Source organism: Aspergillus multicolor (genome assembly GCF_047715735.1).
Source record: "Aspergillus multicolor strain CBS 133.54 unplaced genomic scaffold BDW74scaffold_6, whole genome shotgun sequence".
Lineage (NCBI taxonomy): Eukaryota > Fungi > Ascomycota > Eurotiomycetes > Eurotiales > Aspergillaceae > Aspergillus > Aspergillus multicolor.
Window position 1 is genome coordinate 300086 of NW_027395957.1, and position 20530 is coordinate 320615.

General features: G+C 53.2%; 9 protein-coding genes across 9 annotated transcripts; 5 read left to right on the forward strand and 4 right to left on the reverse strand.

The window, feature by feature from the left end:
- Positions 1–17: 17 nt before the first annotated feature.
- Positions 18–3556, reverse strand: BDW74DRAFT_189715 (uncharacterized protein; the record flags this gene model as incomplete). Its single annotated transcript, XM_073732041.1, has 4 exons — positions 18–1919; positions 1975–2349; positions 2765–3103; positions 3164–3556. The coding sequence occupies 4 exons, from the start codon at positions 3554–3556 to the stop codon at positions 156–158; spliced, it is 2871 nt and encodes a 956-aa protein (XP_073585909.1). The 3' UTR covers positions 18–155.
- Positions 3557–4582: 1026 nt separating this feature from the next.
- BDW74DRAFT_121896 (aldehyde dehydrogenase) lies at positions 4583–6637 on the forward strand. Its single transcript, XM_073722038.1, has 3 exons — positions 4583–4936; positions 4998–6199; positions 6254–6637. Exons 1-3 carry the CDS (start codon positions 4875–4877, stop codon positions 6481–6483), a joined length of 1494 nt encoding a protein of 497 aa, XP_073585910.1. The 5' UTR covers positions 4583–4874; the 3' UTR covers positions 6484–6637.
- Positions 6638–8355: 1718 nt separating this feature from the next.
- On the forward strand, positions 8356–8817 carry BDW74DRAFT_175967 (uncharacterized protein; the record flags this gene model as incomplete). Its single annotated transcript, XM_073728474.1, has 1 exon — positions 8356–8817. The coding sequence occupies one exon, from the start codon at positions 8356–8358 to the stop codon at positions 8815–8817; it is 462 nt and encodes a 153-aa protein (XP_073585911.1).
- BDW74DRAFT_189717 (uncharacterized protein) lies at positions 8788–10269 on the reverse strand (the record flags this gene model as incomplete). The annotated part of the gene is made up of 1 exon (XM_073732042.1): positions 8788–10269. The coding sequence occupies one exon, from the start codon at positions 10267–10269 to the stop codon at positions 8944–8946; it is 1326 nt and encodes a 441-aa protein (XP_073585912.1). The 3' UTR covers positions 8788–8943.
- A 701-nt stretch (positions 10270–10970) lies between these two features.
- On the reverse strand, positions 10971–12471 carry BDW74DRAFT_148726 (uncharacterized protein). Its single transcript, XM_073723764.1, has one exon. The coding sequence runs from the start codon at positions 11963–11965 to the stop codon at positions 11090–11092; it is 876 nt and encodes a 291-aa protein (XP_073585913.1). The 5' UTR covers positions 11966–12471; the 3' UTR covers positions 10971–11089.
- On the reverse strand, positions 11972–12451 carry BDW74DRAFT_175970 (uncharacterized protein; the record flags this gene model as incomplete). Its single annotated transcript, XM_073728475.1, has 1 exon — positions 11972–12451. One exon carries the CDS (start codon positions 12449–12451, stop codon positions 11972–11974), a length of 480 nt encoding a protein of 159 aa, XP_073585914.1.
- A 635-nt stretch (positions 12472–13106) lies between the features above and the next one.
- BDW74DRAFT_166700 (uncharacterized protein) lies at positions 13107–14558 on the forward strand (the record flags this gene model as incomplete). Its single annotated transcript, XM_073726594.1, has 1 exon — positions 13107–14558. The coding sequence occupies one exon, from the start codon at positions 13107–13109 to the stop codon at positions 14556–14558; it is 1452 nt and encodes a 483-aa protein (XP_073585915.1).
- Positions 14559–14804: 246 nt separating this feature from the next.
- Positions 14805–17189, forward strand: BDW74DRAFT_189723 (Zn(II)2Cys6 transcription factor; the record flags this gene model as incomplete). Its single annotated transcript, XM_073732043.1, has 6 exons — positions 14805–14901; positions 14985–15113; positions 15172–15714; positions 15760–15865; positions 15942–16448; positions 16500–17189. The coding sequence occupies exons 1-6, from the start codon at positions 14831–14833 to the stop codon at positions 17187–17189; spliced, it is 2046 nt and encodes a 681-aa protein (XP_073585916.1). The 5' UTR covers positions 14805–14830.
- A 176-nt stretch (positions 17190–17365) lies between these two features.
- Positions 17366–18398, forward strand: BDW74DRAFT_148732 (SGNH/GDSL hydrolase family protein). The gene is made up of 2 exons (XM_073723765.1): positions 17366–17587; positions 17652–18398. The coding sequence occupies exons 1-2, from the start codon at positions 17410–17412 to the stop codon at positions 18356–18358; spliced, it is 885 nt and encodes a 294-aa protein (XP_073585917.1). The 5' UTR covers positions 17366–17409; the 3' UTR covers positions 18359–18398.
- Positions 18399–20530: the final 2132 nt, after the last annotated feature.

The following is a 20530-nucleotide window of genomic DNA, read 5'->3' on the forward strand; positions in this document are numbered from 1 at the left end:
CCGAACCCCTATACACCATTATCCCAGGTAGGCAGTAGAGACGGGATCACGAACTCCATCACCATGTCAGAATCCGCAGACCCAGTCATGGAAGACACGTAGAATCCCATCCTACCCCATAACGGAAAAAGCAGATACCAGAGAGAGCATCACAATCACAGCTTCCCCCTATTCAAAAACCGCACTGGAAGATCCACCCACCGCGCCCTCAGAAACTCCGCAACATTCTTCCCCAAAAAGTCGACAGTCGTCGTACACGACACACCGCGGTCAAGCAAATTTCGGAAGAGAAAGTGCACTGCCTTTAGATTCGGTAGCTCGAAGCGCTCGATGACCACGTCCTGCTTTTGCTTTTGCCGGCTACCGGTACAGCTTGGGCTCAAACTCGCGTTTCCCTCGGCGTCCACATTCGCCCTGTCAAGCTTAATCTCATCCCCTAACAAGATCGTCACAGTCTCGATAGTCAAGAGCCCACAGAGCCACGTGTATTCGTCCGCGTGCCGCACCCAGAAACCGCAATTTGCGTCGGGCCCTTTGTCACCGGAGCGGGCGTGGCAGAGCCAGCCGAGTGGGCCGCGGACGGTGGGGCCGAAGAATGTCTCACTGACGCTTGCACCGTTTTCGCCATTTTGGGCGAATTGACGTGCTTGACGGCGCGGGGCGGGCGCGGGCGCCGTGAGGCTAGGCCCGTTGTTGACAGTAGTGGCGGAGATGGCGGGTTTGGCGGCGCCGGGAATGGGGCTGGACGGGTTGGATTTGGTTGTTAGGGTTACCATTGACAGCTCATGTGCGTTTGCGGACTCGCAGGGTTGGCGGGCTGAGTAGGTTCTTGTCTCAGGGGGTGGTGGGATGGTTAGGATCTTGCTGTCGCTGGTTTTGAAGGGAAGGTGGACGCGGTGGGTTATGGATTCTTGCGGGAGGAGGGTCACGTAGTACTCGAATATGGGCTTGGGAAAGCCCTGACGTAGATCGAGGTGGAAGGTTGCGCCGGGGTAGCCTTGCATGATGTTGTCCGTTATAGGACGGAGGAAGGCGTTTGGTGCGATGTCTTCGGCATTGCAGGCTTGTGCTATGACCCGAAAAGTGACGGTTGCGCTGCTCTGGTCTCTAGGATCGTCAGGGGATGAGCCGAGTGTGGAAAATTCGAGAGATGTGTATTTAGAGCTGTAAGGGGCTAGGAGGCGTCTGATCTGCGCTTCAAGCATGCGGGCTTTGGCGTCGATGTCGAGGCCCACGAGGAACCAAGATGCCTCTGCTTGGAAGCCGCCGCGGGCTGTGATGCCGACCTTTGTGGTTGGAGGGGGCGGAGCGGAGCGGACCCCGTGGAGGGCCACGCGGTTGTGGCCCAGTTGTTCGAAGTGGATGTCGTTTAGGATGGCCGTAACGTCGGAATTGAAATACCAGGGACCTTGTATCTCATATAGTAGTTGGGACGAACAGGTATCCACTGTGACGGCGCCCCCGGTGGCATATGACTGCATTGTGATGACGACCTTTCCCTCTGCTGATATCTCGGCAATGGGGTAGCCGATGTTGGACCAACCGTCTCTGCCAACGTGCTCTAGTTCTTTGAAGCCTGTGAAGTTGCCTCCGCACACATAGTTGCTACACTCGATAAGGTGGCCCGCGACGAAGGCGTTGGCGAGCTTGTCGAGATCACTCCGCTGCCATTCATGGTACCAGTATGCCGCTCCAATGACCGGGGAGGCATCAGACACTCGTCCACAGAGCACAATGTCTGCGCCTTCAGCAAAGGCAGCCGCAATTCCAAGGCCTCCCAGGTAGCATTGAGCGAAGATCGGCTCAAACGACCAGTCTGAGAGTACCTCGTTGGTGTAAATGTTCTTGAAAGACAATGTGCCTGCCGCTAGCGCCTTTTGGACCGTGGGCAGAACCTCGTCCCCAGACACCCAAGCCACCTAACACCGTGCTTGAGCCAAGTATCAATGGCAGGGGAAACGCTGACCAACCAACCTTTAGATCCAACCCTTTGGCATGAACCATGCCCATAACCACATCGTACAGCCCCTGCGTATCAGTATTCCCCGCATTAACAGCCAGCCTGATGCCGTACTTCGCCAGATCTTCCAGGGCCGGCTCCAGAGCCAAAAGGAACGACGGCTCATATCCCGATGGTATATCAGTGTTATTACCAGACATATCCGATTGGCTCCGTGCCTTGTCGAGTTCGACTCGACGGCTCGCAGCGACCGCCATGTTGGCTTCACTCATGAAGTCGGCGATGATGACATCCACTGGGTCTTGGGGGTAGTTGCGTGCAAACTCTGCGATCGCATGGCGGCGGTCTGAGGCGGAACCGGAGGCACCTGGAGGCAGGGTTAAGGCGGGCTTCGTGAATAGGATGCTGCACGTACCTGCTATGTGAACCGGTCGAGAGCTCATGGTGGCGATGGTTATTTAGGACGCGGTCTGCAATCGTGGGCTTCTAGGTTGAAACTTTTTATGGACGCAGTAGTATAGGGATAGTATGCATAAGAGAGTGCCATAATTGATAATAATGTGTGTTAATAAGAATAATGATAACAATAGATGACTGGACAGTGGCATGAAAGAGACGAAGCGCCTCGGCTGTCGGTTTGGTATCAGAATGCGGGGTCGAAAGTCGTATTGAGTTCAAAGACAGTCGCCGGAGGAGCTTACCATATTAGAAGCCATAAAGAATAAGTCCTTAACGTAGAGAATTGAATTATGCGCTTTGTAAATCATATAGTAAGTCAAGCTACTGGATGGAGTAGAAATTAACGTATCCGGCCCACTGGAGAATCGCCATAGCAACAAACAGCAGGAGCGCAGATGTCTTGACCAATTCAATCTCATCACGGTGGTAATGCGTCCAATTGCTTAGCTTGGCCAGCGGCACACTCTGGCCCTTGTCCTGCAACGCTGTTCGGAGGCCGGGCAGCCCGTCCAAACTGCGACTGTTCCATTCTCCCTGGTAAGCACGCATTTCACCTGCTTCTACTCTCTTGCTCGCCCAGTTGCCCAGGGTCTCGCGATCTTTGAAAAACGGACGTGGTTCGTTTGTTTCGTCGTCGAAAGCTAGAGATAGCTGTGGGACGCCATAACCACACGAGGTTTGTACCTGGTTCAGATCTTGATGTTAGTAGACTCGACATTTGAAATGCGATTAGGTCGATGAAACCTTAAAAACATCGAGCCGAATTATGGCGCGCGCTCCTACTAGCTTCTTCCCTCCCATGCGCTCGAGGTACGGTCCGAAATCAGGATCGCTCCACTCAATCACGGAGCCGGTACAGAAGAACCGCAGGATGCGGGGAGCTGCATCGAAGGAGCAGAACAGGATGGTGATGCGGCCATTCTCGCGGAGATGGCTGATGGTCTCACTACCAGATCCAGTAGCGTCGACGTACGCCGCTTCGTTGGGGCCTAGAATTGCAAATGAAGCATCAGGGAGACCTTTCGGTGATAGGTTAATATGACGGCCGCAGAGAGGGGCAGAGGCCGTGAAGAACACTTTCTGGCTCAGCGCCCAGTCGCGAAGGTCTGGGGAGATTGATGAGTAGAACTTTGGCATTCTGAAACTCGGAATGTGATGAGAGAAATGATGGAAAGAATCTTGCGTAAAGATGCGACAGAAGCTTAGATATCTCGAATCACAAGCAATGCGGAGAAGGTCTCCAACTCCGATGGCCAGGATTATAAGCAAGGATCTGGCCTGTCGTATGAGTCACCACACCACGAAACCCCAGCCACATCGTGATATGCTATCGGTCGAGAAGTCGTCTCTTACTAGGGGGATATCTGACAGCAATGACCATCGAGATTTGAGAAAGCGACGAGAGGTATAATGTGCGAGCATCTTGTTATTATCACAACACGCCGTACACGTGACGCCTAAGCCAGGATTTTTGCATAAAGCCCGCCAATGATCATCGTCCCAGAAAAATTGAAGGTGAATCTCGGCCTGCATTGGGGATATCCTTGGCTATTATACAGCCAAACGATGTTATGTACGCTCAGAACCCGCTTGAAACCGCTGCTGAAGGATTGCGGTTCCGCATGTCTTCCGCAGCGGGGTCTGAGCTTGTCAGCAGCATGCTTATCCTTGCGGAGGGAGTTGACTCCGGAGTAAACCTCAGAAGGCCCAAATTTTCAGCGAAGGGGGATAATCCGGGGATAAGGAATATCCCTGTCTGGGGCAGAAGGAGGGGTCAGCATGTTGACTAATCAGTCCGGAATCTCTAGAACGGTCGAAATATGAGGACCATGAGGGCGACGATGCCGTGTGCAACCTACCTTGGTGGTACCTGGATACCTTGGTATACGCCGTAGTCTCTGTCCAAGTGAAGAGAATAGAACCACTTAAGTATCCTTTAGCATGCACAAGTTGCAAATACCAGCAAGGTGTGTATAGTAGCGGAGGGACTCCGATGCCAAGACCCCCATATGACGTCTCAGATTTCGCGAGTCAGCTCTGCTTCCAATCCGCTGACTCCCTGTGGCGACTAACCCCGCACGATCATCTCTGCACAGCTTGGTGGCGGTTTGAAACTTTCATTCTGCGATACCACCTCGGTTATTATCGCGAGCTCCCCAAGGGGGCAAGCACAGCAATCAGGGCGCTCTGGGCTGTGGAGGCAGTGGAACGGAGGACGGAATGAGTTCACCTCCAGGGAGACAGTGGAGCCCCTCGGCGGTGCTACACGTAATTTCCATGGCTCAGAGCTGTCCTCAGTCCAGAGCGGCTCCGCTTGACCTGTTCCCCTCCTTCCCCTCTTTTGCTGCCACCAGTGATTATTATTCTTAAAGCATCGTCTCCCCGCTGGCTCGGCTTTCCTTCTGCCTCTTCTTTTTTCTCTCCAAGATACCCTTTCTGATACTCTCCTCTCACTATGTCTGACCTTTTCACTACCATCGAGACTCCGGCTGCCAAGTTCGAGCAGCCTCTCGGACTGTACGACTTTCCCTCCCATTATTCGTGTTGGGCTTGTCTTCTAACAATATTTTGCTTGCAGTTTCATCAATAATGAGTTTGTGAAGGGTGCTGAGGGCAAGACCTTCGAGACCATCAACCCCTCCAACGAGAAAGTCATTACCTCCGTTCACGAAGCCACCGAGAAGGACGTTGACACCGCTGTTGCGGCTGCGCGCGCTGCCTTCGACGGGCCATGGCGCCAGGTCACTCCCTCCGAGCGCGGCCTTCTCATCAACAAGCTCGCGGATTTGATGGAGCGCGACATCGACACCCTCGCTGCTGTTGAGTCTCTCGACAACGGTAAGGCTTTCACCATGGCCAAGGTCGACCTTGCCAATGCTATTGGCTGCCTGCGTTACTACGCTGGTTGGTCCGACAAGATCCACGGCCAGACCATCGACACCAACCCCGAGACTCTTGTCTACACCCGCCACGAGCCTGTCGGTGTCTGCGGTCAGATCATTCCCTGGAACTTCCCCATCCTCATGTGGGCGTGGAAGATTGGTCCCGCTGTTGCCACCGGTAACACTGTTGTTCTGAAGACTGCTGAGCAGACTCCCCTCTCCGCTCTCTACGCTGCTAAGCTCATCAAGGAGGCTGGTTTCCCTCCTGGTGTCATCAACATCATCTCCGGATTCGGTCGTGTTGCCGGTGCTGCCATCTCTAGCCACATGGACGTTGACAAGGTTGCCTTCACTGGTTCTACCCTTGTTGGACGCACCATCCTCCAGGCCGCTGCCAAGAGCAACCTCAAGAAGGTCACCCTTGAGCTTGGTGGCAAGTCCCCCAACATCGTCTTCGATGACGCCGACATTGACAACGCCATCTCCTGGTCCAACTTCGGTATCTTCTTCAACCACGGCCAGTGCTGCTGTGCCGGTTCCCGTATCCTCGTCCAGGAGGGTATCTACGACAAGTTCGTCGCCCGCTTCAAGGAGCGTGCCGCTCAGAACAAGGTCGGAAACCCCTTCGAGCAGGACACCTTCCAGGGTCCCCAGGTCTCCAAGCTCCAGTTCGACCGTATCATGGAATACATCAACCACGGTAAGCAGGCCGGTGCTACCGTTGCCGTCGGTGGTGACCGCCACGGTGAGGAAGGTTACTTCATCCAGCCTACTGTCTTCACCGACGTTACTCCCGACATGAAGATCGCCAAAGAGGAGATTTTCGGACCTGTCGTCACTGTCCAGAAGTTCAAGGATGAGGCTGAGGCTATCAAGCTCGGCAACTCGACTGACTACGGTAAGTCCATGGTGTTGGTATTTGCTATTAGGATCTTGCTAACGAAATTTCAAGGCCTTGCTGCGGCGGTACACACTAAAAATGTAAACACAGCCATTCGCGTTTCCAACGCCCTGAAGGCCGGTACCGTCTGGATCAACAGCTACAACCTGATCTCCTACCAGGCTCCCTTCGGTGGCTTCAAGCAGTCCGGTCTCGGTCGTGAGCTTGGCTCCTACGCCCTCGAGAACTACACACAGATCAAGGCGGTGCACTACCGTCTCGGTGACGCTCTCTTCGGTTAAGTTTCATGGTCCGACATTTATAACGAATTGCGAATATCAGTTGAATATATCCCGCGTGCTACGGCCGTTGTTCAGAATGCTTGCCTTGTCAGCAGCAATGTCTTTTAGTTTTATGTAAAACATATCAGATAATCCAGATACGATTTACGATTCATCTATTTGCCTTTAGTAACTCTTCGGCATGAGAGAATTCTGCCGACAGCAGGAGCAATCTGGAGCAATTCTAGGCCACCCATCCATCCTGTTACCGCGGCTGGATTAGAGATTAGAATTACCCCGCCACCGAACCTGCCCACGTTCGGGCCCCGGGCTAATACTCCCTTGCTCGGGCAGAGATAACCCGAAGCAAAGCCCGCCCTGGCCATGGTCTCTCCGGACTCTTCCACGAATGTATTTCTTACTAGTAACGAACGCCTGGCACGTTTTTGAAAATTGGGCCGATTTGCAATGGGGAGGGTCTTGGGACGATGCAGCCGTTGCACTAGACAGCCTACTATACTAGTGCACTTACTAAATGCTTACCTGGGAATGACTGATTGGCTTACGAAGTACAAGATACGTCTTGGGAGACGCTGGTTGTAGGATTGAAAGGGACCACGGTCAATTTATGGTTTCTAGCTATAGTCTTGTCCTTGAATACCTATCGATTATGGTCCTATACGTATAAAGTTACCGTATTTTTTTTATCCTTCATGTTATGGGGGTTTTACACTATCATCAATAAAGAGCACCGTTATCTCTTCTCACCCTTAGACAGTTATTGTTCCTTCAAACTGTTTTCTATTCTTAATCACGGATTCTCTCACGTGCTGTCTTAGGTTGCCTATATATCAGGTTAGGACTGGACCATGGCCTGGGAGTTTATTGGATTCCCGATATCACTCGGTGCAGCATTCCCTACGGTAAACTATAAGAGGAGAGCGACTCATTTTTCACCACTTCAGGAATCAGAGCGTCATTCCTGTACCGTTCTTGATTTACATACTGCAAGACCCAGCCAGGGTCTGCTTCCTCTAAGCCTGACAAGTCGACTAGTGCAGAGCTTGAGCTATGACCCAATGGCAGGTTTCGTAGAGCCCAGCCTCAATCCCAAAAGCTGACTGTAGTGTTTCGACCATGGTCACAACCTATCCAGACTAGTCATCGTGATGGCTGTTGGATTCTTTGATTATTCAGCTAGAATACCTTTGCCCAAGGACCATGATTTGCCTAACCTAAGAAACCTCCAATGGGCAAGAACATGGTATGAGCAATCTGATTATGACTTGCCGTTTTGAGCGAAACCGACCTGGATCGTTTTCTCTAGCCCATGTGGACCCTTTATAAGATGTCTCGCTCTCCCATCGTTAAATGATCTCTTTAGACGCAGGGGCTTTTGACCATCGCCAAAGCTATCCGACCCTTGTGTTATCCTGTCCTCCGAGAATGACAGAGCCCGCAAATTCATCGGAACACACAAGGACCTGGTCGAGGACACCCTTCACACCTCCATCCCACAGAATCGGGCGTCCCCGAGATCCTCATACCTTGTGCGGGCAGTAATCGTCTGCAATAGGGACTCGGATTTCAGAACATGCTAAATCCCTGATTACTGGCTTGATCCATGTGGTCCGCGGTCTACAAAGTTCTCTTGAGATTCTATCACGACAGCTTAAAAAAGGCCCGGTCAATTATTCGAATACTTCCACCAGGTCAAAAGTACCCGCTCTCCCAACGTGATGCTTCATATATCTGGACTCCCTACTTTACGCTCTTCCAAGTTTAACCGCGATTGCACGCATTGCGCGGATATGGTATGGTATAGAACCTCGAACAACCGCTTGTGCTTCTGATTTCATACTGGCACTACTGGATATCAACCTGCCTATGACCATGTTCTTACAGCGACTCCTGCTACTCATCCTCTCCCTCGGAGTCATCCGGGTGAAAAGTGTCAATAGAGGGCAGCCAGGAGTCAATACCACCTTTGACTACGTCGTCGTTGGCGCCGGTACATCAGGCTTCACAGTCGCTGCTCGACTCGCCGAAGCCAACTATACCGTGGCTTTGGTTGAAGCCGGTGACTTCTACGCGCTTGTCTGGCCCTTTCCCATAATCCCAGGAGCCGCGTCTCTGGGTATCGGTGCGAGCCCGACCTCTACAACGCCCATCGACTGGCAGTTTACTACGCAGCCTGTTCCCGGAGCGAATAACCGATCAGTGCATTATTGCCGACGTCGAACAATGGGAGGTTCCTCCGCCGCCAATATCCAGATATATCAGAGGTTGTGCTATGTTTTGCCGTGGACTTCACCTTTCGCAAATTGGAAGCTAACTGATTTTGATCTATTCTAGACCAGACGGAGACTCAATGGACCGGTGGGCCGAGCTAGTTAACGACACCTCTTGGAATTTCAACAACACATTTCCCCTCTACCAGCAAACACCGACATTCAACCATGAATGACGCGAAGTACAGTTTTACAGCTTGCTCAGGACCTCCAGTTGCGCCTCAAAGACCTCCTCCGGCGACACCCCAACAATCCCCTCATAAATCTCAGGATCCGTGGCCCCTTCAAGCCCAAAAAGCAATACTTGACTATCAGCATCAAGCCCCAACTTCGCTCGCATTTCATCATCCCAGCTAGCTCCCAACAAAACACCCATACTTGCCGCCGAAGACTCGCCACAAACAACAGGCACATCACCGCCACTGCCCCTCGCCAGCACCCGCATGCCGTCCACGGCAAAAGAATCAGGCACGGATATAAAATCACTCGCAAGCCACGAGAGGATCTTCCATGCCGCCGGCGACGGGGCGCGGCACGCAAGACCTGCCATCATGGTCTGGAGATTCCCCTGCGACTCACGCGGCGCTCCCGAGCCGCTGGCAGCACTCTGCAAGAGACAATCCGCCTCAGTGGGCTCAACCACGACAAAGCGCGGCAGCTGCTTGTCGCTTATGGTGTTATCCCCGTACAGCTCCCGCCACCGCGTCGCAATGCCCAGAAACACCGCGGCCGCAATGCTCCCCACGTCCCCGCACACAAAGACATGCGTGATGCTCGCCAGCTGCAACGCTAGGCCCGGCAGTGCGGCAAGGGTCTCCTCCACGACGACCATGTACGCACTCATCACATCCCGCGGTATCCCGTCCCCGTCGCCAAAGTCATCCCACGACGTGCTGCTCACAAAATGCCACCCGTTCATGCGCGCGTCGTCCCTGGCCCTCGCAATCGACGCCTCATACTCCCCCTCAACCCGCACAACAATGGCCCCCAGCTCCATCATCCGCTCCGCCCGCCCCCTGCTCACGCGCGCGTGGATGTAGTCCACACACCGACACCCAAAGACCTTGGCCCCATACGCCAGCCCGCGCCCCTGGTTCCCGTCCGTCGCAACGCAAACCGTCACCTGCTGCGTGAGATGCTTGTACTTGCCCGCGCGCAGGTCCGCCGACGACGGGCGGACGAGACCACCGGTCTGCGTGTGCACGTGGTCGGCGAGGATGCGGAAGACGGCGTAGGGCGCGCCGAGCATTTTGAAGGAGGCCAGTGTGCGGCCGAACCGTGCGCTCTCGTCTTTGAAGAGGAGGGGTGCGATCTTGCTTTGCGAGGCGAGGTGTGGGAGCGACCGCAGCGGTTGCGGGCTGTATTCGGGCCAGCTTTGGATCTCGGCGAGTGCGGCCGCGGCTGGCGGCAGGCTGCTCGGACTGGCGCCGGCGGCGAGGTTGAGGGCGCAGACTGAGGCGGCTTTTTCTGTGTCCGCGCTGAGCCGCTTTGTGTTCTTGTGGTGGGTGTAGGCCATGGTGTTGTGTTCCTCCGCTGGTCCTGGGCGGGGGCGGTCTGTTGATGGGTGGATTTGGATTTGGAATTGGAATTGGAGGGGATTTGGCTAGGTACGGTAGGACCTGGGAGGGCTGTAAGGTAAGTGAGTAGGAGTGCCTATGGCAGTGCGCAACATATATAGCAGACGTCCATGGCAGTGCGTCTGCTAAGATAGACCTTGGAATCCTGTGGGGACTTTCACGCTCGGATGTAGGACACAGTCTCCGTCGGTGCTGCCAGCATTGGGCCGCGAAGCTTACCGTATGGTAGTTTACCTCGAATCCAGCAGCGGCGTAAAGAGACTCTCGGTCACCTCGAGTGATTGAAACTACTTCCAGGTTTTCATGTGACGATGATAGATTTCAGTTCTCTCCTCGGCGGCTTCAATTTCCGCGTCTACCGTGAGGAATTTGCAGTTTCGGGAAAATTGAAATGAGACCGAATATACCTAATCCAAATGGAAACTGGTCTAGACTATATGGTATCCATTGCTAGAAGCAAATCCACCTCTCCGGCCCTCTGTCCGTAACGCCGGTCACGGACTCGCCGGGGGCTATTAGTGGCATACCATATATAGTACGGTCATGGGCACTGCCGCCGGGCCAGCCGTGGTTTAGAGCCTTAGAATATCTGGAAGTGACATTGCCTACCGTACCAAGTGGCACAATATGTAGTCTATAACGTAGCCCTCCCCTAGAACGGTATCATCGTAAGGGGTTCAAACAAGGCCAAACCCCAGTCAAGCTGTGCGGAACCATCTATTTCTACTGTATCCAGTTTCTGATGCGAGAAATCCAACTTCAAACGCCTACGCCGGCTCCTAGAAGCCGGAGTGCTTCCAAAACCGCTTCTTTCGTCTTCCGCAGTTCGTCCTTGTGCTGGTCCCTGTGCTCCGGCGGCACATTCTCAAGCCACCAGGGCGCAATGCTGTCCTCCAATCGGGCGAGAGACGTAGCCTCTCTCCAATGCTGAGCTTTGATGCCTTTCCTGGGTGTGTTCAAGCCGCAGGCCTCGAGCCTACCCAGGTACGCGTCGTAAAAGGCATCGGGCCAGTCACCTTTATTAGCCACGGCATCATTGACGAATTCGTCTAGTTCCCGGAAGAACCCGGAGAATTCAAAGTCGATGATCCCGGTGATTTTCGTGTGGTCTGCAGAAGCAGAAGCAGAACCCGAAGCCGAAGAAACCAAGACGTTGCGCGGGGAAAGGTCGTAGTGTGTGAAGAAGAACCGAGTTTGCTCGGCGCTGGAGGTTATCCCAAGCTTCGGCAGGTGGGCGGTAATGAAGTCACGGAGCGCAGGGATGACATCCCTGTTTCCGGCGAAGATATCGAGTCCCTGGAGCTTCTGGAGCCGTGTCTCGAGTCTTGTGCGGTAGTACTGGAGGTGGCTTGTGAGGGGGTCGACAACGTTGACGCCGAAGCCAGGCATATTCGACGAAGACGCGATGTGCAGCCCGGCAACTGCGACCTCGAATGCATTAGAATCTAAATCCGGACTGTGGTTCTCGTTCCCATCGGCAATTCCAAGTCCACACTTTAGGTTCCCTGCACTTGCCCAAGCAGGGAGCAACTGTCGCCAGCGGTAGACCATGTCCGCCAATTGCTCGCCAACGACCCTGAGCCTGTCCGTATCCAAATCCACGGTCGACAGAGGAACCCCCGGAACGCGTGTCATAAGGATCTAGCCCTGGAGCTGTCCGTCAGCGTCCGAATGAATGTTGACATCGAGCTCTTTTGTCGCCGGGCTCCCCCGGCCCGCGCCAGTTAATCTGGTCACGACGACATTCTTGCTGTCGGACCATGCGAGTACCCGCGGCGCGACGATATCCGGCACATACGCCTCAAGAAGAGAGAGGCAGGCGACTTCGTTTTGGCTTTTCGTCTGGTCGAAGAACTTGCCGTTTAGCTTTAATACTAGGTCGTTGGTGGCGCCGCTCTTCAGGCCGTGTAAGCGCAGCTCGTTGGGGACGGATATCTTCAGGAAGTAGATGCGGTTGTTGAATGATTTGCCATGCTCTAGCGGCTCGATGTACAGGATATTGCACCCGGGAATCAGCGAGTTGATTATGCTGGTGATGGTGTTGTTGGATAGATAAACCCCGTGTGGTGGGTGGGTTTCTGGGGTCGTTTGACGCTGGCCCTGGTCGAAAGGGCTTTCCATGAGGATGATGGTCTATTGTGGGATAAGGGTTCAACCTCAATGTCTAGTGAGTGTGATGCACAATAGAAGGGGGGAAGAGGGAGATGGGGTAGAAGGGGTAGAAAACAGGAGGGATTGTGGAAGATGATGAAGTACAGAAAAACAATTTGGAACATTGCTACCTACCACCTATAGGTTAGGTATACCTATGGTGGAGCCCTTTCTGACTGACGTAAACCCTGTGTAATTAATTACGGTAATCAAACCAGGTTAATCACCAAGCGTAAGCCTTTGCTGATATGAATCCACCGAGTCTGAGTTGATGGGCTCTCATGAAACCAGTGGCAGCCCAGCCGTTAGAGAATAATCACCTACCAGGTTGACGAGAGAGAGAGAGAGAGAGAGAGAGAGAAAGAGAGAGAGAGCAGCGTGAGCACACTGAGAACGGCGAGGAGGAAGTGTTCCAGACTGCCCCTGGAGCTGAGGCCCTGCTGCCGAGCGCCAATCGGCAAGAGAGCTTTTTCACCGAGTGGATGGGATAAGAAAGGAACATGCTCCAATGCTTGAATATACACATATGTATATCAAAACAAAGATTAGATGGTACCATGTCCTTATCCTCCATACCCACTGCAGCAAATCTATCAAATCCTCAGACGTACACAATTCATTCATCATGTCTAGCCCACAAACGCCTCCGGACGTGGACGCCTTTGTCGACGCCGACTCGTTACGGACACGATTCGCACTGGCCATGTCATCGATGTACAAGTCTGAGGTTTCGCTCTATAGTGATCTTATCAAGATCGTCCGTGACGTCAATCAGCAGGCGCTTCGCAAGACGCAAAAGGAAACCGGCGCCATCCACGCCAGCGGCGAGCGCCTTACCCTCGAACGACACGGCGCTATCCGTTTGGGCACTCCATACGAGCTTCAACAGGTCAAACGGATTTTCGCATTGCTGGGGATGCACCCTGTTGGCTACTACGACCTATCGGTTGCAGGAATCCCAATGCACGCGACCTGCTTCCGTCCAGTAGACATGGCCAGTCTGACCCGGAGCCCGTTCCGAGTCTTCACGACGCTCCTTCGACCGGAATTACTGAAGTCAGACAAGACCCGCGCACTTGCCGCGGAGCTACTGGCGGCACGGCGCATCTTCAGCGCCAGATTGGTCGAGCTGTTGCGGGCTGCAGAGGACCAGGGTGGGAAGTTGACTGCGGCGCAGAGCGAGGCGTTTATCCCAGAGGCTCTGCGCACATTCGGCTGGCAGCCTGTGGCTGCTGTGTCGTTGGAGCAGTACAACCAGCTCAAGGCAGAGCACCCGATTTTAGCTGATGTTGCTTCCTTCCAGAGCGCCCATGTCAACCATCTCACCCCGCGGACTCTGGACATCGACGCTACGCAACGTGCTATGCAGGCGGCCGGGATAGCCGTCAAATCATTTATTGAAGGGCCCCCGCGGCGGAAGTGTCCCATCCTTTTGCGGCAGACCAGTTTCCTTGCCCTGGAAGAGCCCGTCAAGTTTCTGCTGGACGGTGGGCAGGTTCTGGTCCAGGGAAGGCACAAGGCGCGCTTTGGGGAAATCGAAGAGCGCGGGGCGGCGGTTACGGAAAAGGGCCGAGAGCTCTATGATACACTCCTAGGCGAGACAAGAGCCCAGACTGCCGGCCGCGAAGGAGCAGTCGGGATCGATCTGATAGCAGCGGAAATCTTCAAGCGATACCCCGACGACTGGAATGTTATGAGAAGGCAGGGACTGGTTTATTGTGAGTTTCGGTGCAAGACCGTCCCGGTGCTGTCGCCGACCAGGCGCTCTGTCCATGGTCCGGATACATTGCTCGAGCAACTGATTTCCGATTGTATTGTTGAAGCATCTCCCATCACATATGAAGACTTCCTGCCATTCTCTGCCGCGGGAATCTTCCAGTCAAACCTGTCGGCACAAGGCAATACGACCGGTGCAGAACAAAGACCAGCAGCAGCAGATCGCGAGGGGCTCGAGACGGCCATGGACGGGCCCATCCTCGACGCGGAGGAATGGTATGCGGGCATCCAGCGACAGAGCCTAGAATGTGTAGCCTCCGATCTGGGACTGGACTACTTTGATCTGGTGCAAATATCATAGAACATAGCCTCCGAAGCGTAGGTGGCGATTCCCTACCCAGACCTGGGTACAATAAATGAGCTCCGCATATATCTTGAGAAGTAGATAGCTTGAAACTTGGCAATGAACGCAAGTTCCACAAAAAGGAAGGAAGTTGTGTCCTGCTGACTCATCAGAAGGCGCGTGGCTTTCAGGTGTAATCTTCTTATCCTTCCATCACTCTTGCTATCATTATCTCTCTAGCAAACATCTTCAGAACCCCGGGTGGCCAGCTCCACGAGTCACATGCATCCATGGCTTCCAGACATGAGGTGGCTCAGAATGGCGTCTTGCCAGTTAGTCTGATGAGGAACAAGTTCGTAGCGTACGTTACCCAATCCGACAGAACCTAAGCTCTCGCAAAAAAAAAAGAAAAAGAAAATTAGCAGAGGCTCATAATCGCTACAGATGTCGGAAATGCCACGCCAGGAAAGTCCGCTGTCCTGGGGGACAGCCCTGCCAGACATGCGTGCAGATGAACTGTGAACCCGAATGCGTCTATCCCAAACGCGACCGACAAATAAAAATCAGCCAGAGGCAAGGACGCTCCCACTCTAGGTTTTGAAGGATCCTGGGCTAAAGTATAAGCTTCTAGTTATCTGGAAGGGCTGTTGCAAGAGAACAAGGCTTTGCGATCTCGTATTCACCCTAGACGTCCAGGTGTTGAAGGACAGCCAGCAGTCCTCGAGGCGGCAACGGCGCAGGGAGACGAGGAAGAGGACGAGGAGTGTCGCCAGCATGACTCGGAGAGAGTTCCATCACAGAACGAAGGCTCGATCGAAGAGCCAAGCAAAAACCCGCTCTTACATGAACGGCCATGGTTCCTTCCCATTCAGTCTTCCAGCACGCCAATATGGATTGGCGAAATTGCGGATGCTGCATTCGCCACCCGGGTCCGTCAAGTTTTACTGAAGACCGAAACAAACCATATCCCTCGCATTAGCTATCCCAGAGACGATGAGATAACAATTAGGGCGGGCAGCAGTGTCCGTACCCTCGGCTCAGCGCAGGCACAGTTTCTTCTCCGCACTGCCCTGGCACATCTGCAGGGGCGTTACCATATTGTTCGGAGAGGCGCAGTGAAGAGGCTTCTGAACCAATATTTACGAGACCTTCGCTCATTGGACGTGGCCTCTAGGTGCAAAATATACGCCATTTTCGCCCTCGTTGAGTTGTACTCCAGTCACTTTAGAGGCCCAGAGCAAGATGCTCCTGGATTAGACTTTTTCCGTAATGCTACGGAAGGATACGGTCTGCTCCAGGAACGACCGAGCATAGACTGTATTGAAGTCTTGTTACTCCTGATAATCGTCAAATCTACTCTACTCTTTTGGTCCGTTACACAGCAGGCTGATGTGATGGTAGTCCCTATACTCGCTCTGCATCAACCGGCGACACTCGGCCTATATTCTGTCAAGCTCCGCTATGCGCCATAGTAATGTGCTGGGTTTGCATTTCAACTTGCCATCAACTCAGGTTCCTGATATTGCCGAAAGAGAACACTTGAAGCGCATTTGGTGGACGGCTTACGTGCTCGACTACACCTGCGCATCAATAAGCAGTCTCTTGTTATCCACACGGGATGATGATATTTTTACCGATCTGCCAGCGCAGATTTCGTGTCACGGAGACAGTGATTTTCAGGATACAGACATCTTCACGGCTAGAATATGTCTGGCAACCTTAGGGAGAGGTATTTTAAGATTAATATATGGCCGAATGAACGCGGAACCTTTTGTACAGAGAGTGCAATGTGCCCTGAGAGATCTAAGACGCTGGCTGCAGGAGCTTCCAGATCATCTTCAAATGCAGTCTGATGAATCGCGCCCGAAGGACGAAAGGGTTACTTCTTTACACCTATTCTTCAACCAGGTGAGCGGATTTCCAGCATCACAACGATGCGGCTCTAATTGATTGCTGTAGTGCCTGATTCTGGCAACACGACCCGTCCTCCTTCACGTCCTGTCAACTCGCACAGTGCGGAAAAGAGAAGGACTCAACGACACGCATAATAAACCCTCTGAAAACGCCCGAGCTATTGCAGAAGCTTGCATTCGCTGCGCTCGTCATTCCTACAATGTTATCAACGAGTCTTGGATCGGCGGCTCCTTCTGGACATTCGACTACTTCAACACGCAGTACTTATTCTCGGCGGCTACAATTCTGGGAATTTCTAGCTCTCTCGGCGGGTCCGACGCCGCAAACGATCGAGAAGATTTCGAGTTCGCGGGCCAGCTCCTCGGAAAGCTCCAAAGCTGCGGGAGTTTCAGTGCTATGGAATTGCAGAGGCACTATGATGCTTTGAAAGATGCTATGGACACATTTTGCTCGGAGATTGGTGGTGTTTCTATACCGCCAGCGGAAGCTGTGGCCAGTACAGCGGGAAATACCGATACTACAGGCGGGCCCGGCACGAACAATCCCAGCGGAGAAGGGGATGTGCACGTTACGAGTCAACCACAGGCTGCCTATCCCATGACCTCAGGGATAGCCCTTTCGGAGCCTTCACTCGAAGCGTTTCTGACGGAGAGCGAGCCGAATATGGATCTAGACAACATGGACTTTTTCTTCGATATGACTCAACAAGAGAGTCTTTACTGGTCTATGACGTAAATCTGCTGCGAACATGACGCGAACCTTTTTCTCTTTTTCTTGCCCTCCCTTGTTTAGCACATACCTTCGGCGTTCGGTGTGTGTTCCCAGGCGCCGACATGGCATATGGTGCCGAGTGTCAATCTCGGCAGTTAGTCAACCGGGCCGAGATGATCTCGACCACGCTACTAATCACTCGCACTTTGTTATTGCCTTTCCTCACCGTCCGTATCTTTCTCCGATGTACTGTAGTAATCCAATGCAGGCTGCAAGTTTTGTTCGAACATGCGGGTCATTTCTCGCCCGGTACCGTTCGACGCTCTCCCGGGGCCATTTTGCCGGACGACCTCGAGAACCGCGAGAATCCCTGACCGAAGGAGTCGCCCAATGTGGTCTCGGGCTCGGCATTCCTCGAAAAGGTCAGTATGCTTCTAAACCCCACCTGTCTCTACCACTGGATTGCTGACACTCTCGACGAACTAGACAACCCCAAGGGATCGAACTCAGGAATGCCACTCCGGCTCATGCCATTAGGCGGTTCGATCACTTACGGAGTCGGCTCCCCAGACGGAAATGGATATAGGAAAGCACTCTACGATACCCTTGTCGTCCGCGGGTATATGACTACGATGGTCGGGTCACGACAATCCGGCACCATGGACAACAACCATCACGAGGGCTGGCGTGGGCTCAGAATCGAGCAGATCCACGCGAAAGCGAAGAAATCCATCACCGCTGCAAGGCTTAGCCTTTCGCCAGACGTGTACCTGGTTAACGCGGGCTTGAACGACTGCCTCCAGGACTCTCGGATTGGTTCTGCGGGTGCGCGGCTCGATGCTCTCGTCGAGGACCTCTGGGCGCCTGCTGCTGCTCCTGTCCCTGGTGCACGGGCAACGGTCATCCTGTCGACTCTGCTCGTGTCATCTGACAGGAAAGTCAATGCGCGGGTCCGAAGCGTCAACGAGCAAATCCGCGACTTGGTGAAGATGAACAGGGCCAAGGGCAAACATATCCTTCTTGCCGAGATGTATGATGGCGTTGAAAAAGGGCCCGGCCTTCAGGATCTTGGTGATGACGGTATCCACCCCAACGCCGGCGGGTACAGCAAAATGGCAATGGTCTGGGCAAATAGCATCGATGTGGCTTTCAAGGCAGGGATGCTTCGCTCTTCGGGCGGTTCAAGTACTTAATAGTACTTGCAGGGTGGGCTACCAGTAATGTGAATATTCAAAGAAACTGAAACTGGTCTTATCAATGGGCGGGGAGTCCAGGGGATGGGCTTTGGGTATTCCACCTCCTTAATTCAAGGTAAAGCTGAGGCAGAAAAGTGTCGCTCCTCACATAATTGATCCAGCAGCGATGCCCAATGCGCTGTACGAGCTTCTTGCTACTCTCCCTCCCTGGCCATGGTCAAAAACTGAATACTGACTCTAGACTACAAGTCTACGGAGGACTGCCGCCTGTCTGCGATTACAAACCGAGGGTAGAGCATTAAGCTCCTAGTCCAGCAAGGAGATAGCATGACTTACCTAGGTAGCACAGGACCATACCCTGTCTATATTCCGGCGCTATAGCATCCTAGGTATCTTGCGAAAAGCATGGCAAATGGCAATGGTAAACACAGGTTTAAGCTTTAAGATTTATAAGTCTATATAAGCATCTGAAGTAGTATGTTTACTCTTTAGGTATTATGTATTTTTGTTCTTATTATAACTAAGTGGAACTATAGCTATCTTTTGTAGCCTTGGTATTCTATCATTCAAATAACTACAATATATATCTAATATAAGCAAAGCTCTTAGTAAAGTAACTAGTAAAGCGTGCTGCGCCTGAGGCACCCCTCTCCTTGATTCTGACACCTAAATCTGACCTTCTACCCCTACTAACAACAACCTTACACAAACCTCATGCCCAACACAAAGATCCAACCTCCACTACAAACCTCTTAAGCAAGCTCATTCTTTTCACTCATTTACTTAGCATTACCCAAAAATGCTCCTAAGATATCAAAAATCTCCACTCCTTGACAACAAGCGCAAAATCTCAAGCCCGCCACGGTGCCTGCCCATTACTACGGCAAGCTAGCGTGTTTAGGTACCTACCTACCTTAAGCTTATTTACAAGCAGTCAGCTTTCTCTCTCACCTAGACGCCCAGTCCATTAAAAGACACATATTCCTGTTCTCCCTGAAATACAAACTCTGCTTCGGCCATGTCCCCCGTCACCCGCTCAGCCGCTCGCTCCGAACTCCAAAGAAGCAGCCCAGAAAACACGAAGACGAAGACAAAGCCCAAATATAAGTCCAAGCCAGACTCAAAAAGAGCTGTTGGGGCATGAGGAGGGGTCAAAGCAGGAGTTCAGAAGCAGCAGAAGCTCGCACCGCCATCCCAAAATCCCAACCCGGAGACAACACAGCCGTCGCAAATGCGGCCTCCCAGCCTAGGCCAATCATGGAGTGGATATCCATCGATGTCCCCAGCAACACTGAAGACGTGGCCAGGAGAACCGAGAAGGACGAACTGAACGCCATCCTAAAAGGTGTGTTCGCCCAGACGTGGAACTCGGGGTGCATTTCCATCCACACCTGCCATACCCATCCCACTGGCACAATGAATACCGACTACGTGGTCTTTGGTGAGTTCGACGCGCAATCCGGTCTACCCTATGCCATTCAAAACCAGCATGACACTAATCCTAACTCCTTATAGGAAGGGCGTCCGGAACCGAGCGAGCCCAGTTCCTGGCCTCGGAGCTTTCCAAGCCCTTCAGGGCGTACCGTATATTGCGAGAATGCAAGCAGGGCCCGGGGCCAATCGCACAGTGAGCGCAGACCTAGTACACAAACCCGACGATCTGCAAACACTGCAAACGCTCACAGGCGCTGCCCCTGCGCACTTCGAGATCTGGACGGCTTATTCCCCTACGGCTCTCTCACGGGAAGACCAGTTGTACATGCAGCGCATTCGCGGGCCAATGCTCTGGGGATTCGCTAGTGGAGAGAGAGACAAGCGCCCCGAGGCCATGAGGGGACTCCGTCACCAGTTCCATGGCTGGATGGAGGGGGAAGTCGAGGTTCAGGGCCAGAACGCCCGGCAAATGATCTACATTCTCACCTGGAAGAGCGAAGCTGCGGAGGAGAGGTATAAAAGAGAGTTGTGCAGCGACGGGTCAGAGGGCCTCCTGCAACGGTTGGATCCTGATAGATTCCGGTCGGACGGCTGGTGGGGGAGCGCTCTGCGATGGAGGTATTTGTGGAGTTCCTGGAGGAAGTTTCAGTGTTGGGCTTTGAGACGGAATACGTCCGCTTTGAGCAAGTCTTTTGGTCTTGATACAGCGGAGATCCCATTAAATATGCGTTGCAT

Bases quoted from the DNA above. Each gene is read 5' to 3' on its own strand.
- BDW74DRAFT_121896 (XM_073722038.1), top strand. From the start codon at position 4,875: ATGTCTGACCTTTTCACTACCATCGAGACTCCGGCTGCCAAGTTCGAG. The intron at 4,937-4,997 runs GTACGACTTTCC...TTTTGCTTGCAG, and splicing joins TTCGAGCAGCCTCTCGGACT to TTTCATCAATAATGAGTTTG. The intron at 6,200-6,253 runs GTAAGTCCATGG...CGAAATTTCAAG, and splicing joins CGGCAACTCGACTGACTACG to GCCTTGCTGCGGCGGTACAC.
- BDW74DRAFT_148726 (XM_073723764.1), bottom strand. From the start codon at position 11,965: ATGACACGCGTTCCGGGGGTTCCTCTGTCGACCGTGGATTTGGATACG.
- BDW74DRAFT_148732 (XM_073723765.1), top strand. From the start codon at position 17,410: ATGTACTGTAGTAATCCAATGCAGGCTGCAAGTTTTGTTCGAACATGC. The intron at 17,588-17,651 runs GTCAGTATGCTT...TCGACGAACTAG, and splicing joins GCTCGGCATTCCTCGAAAAG to ACAACCCCAAGGGATCGAAC.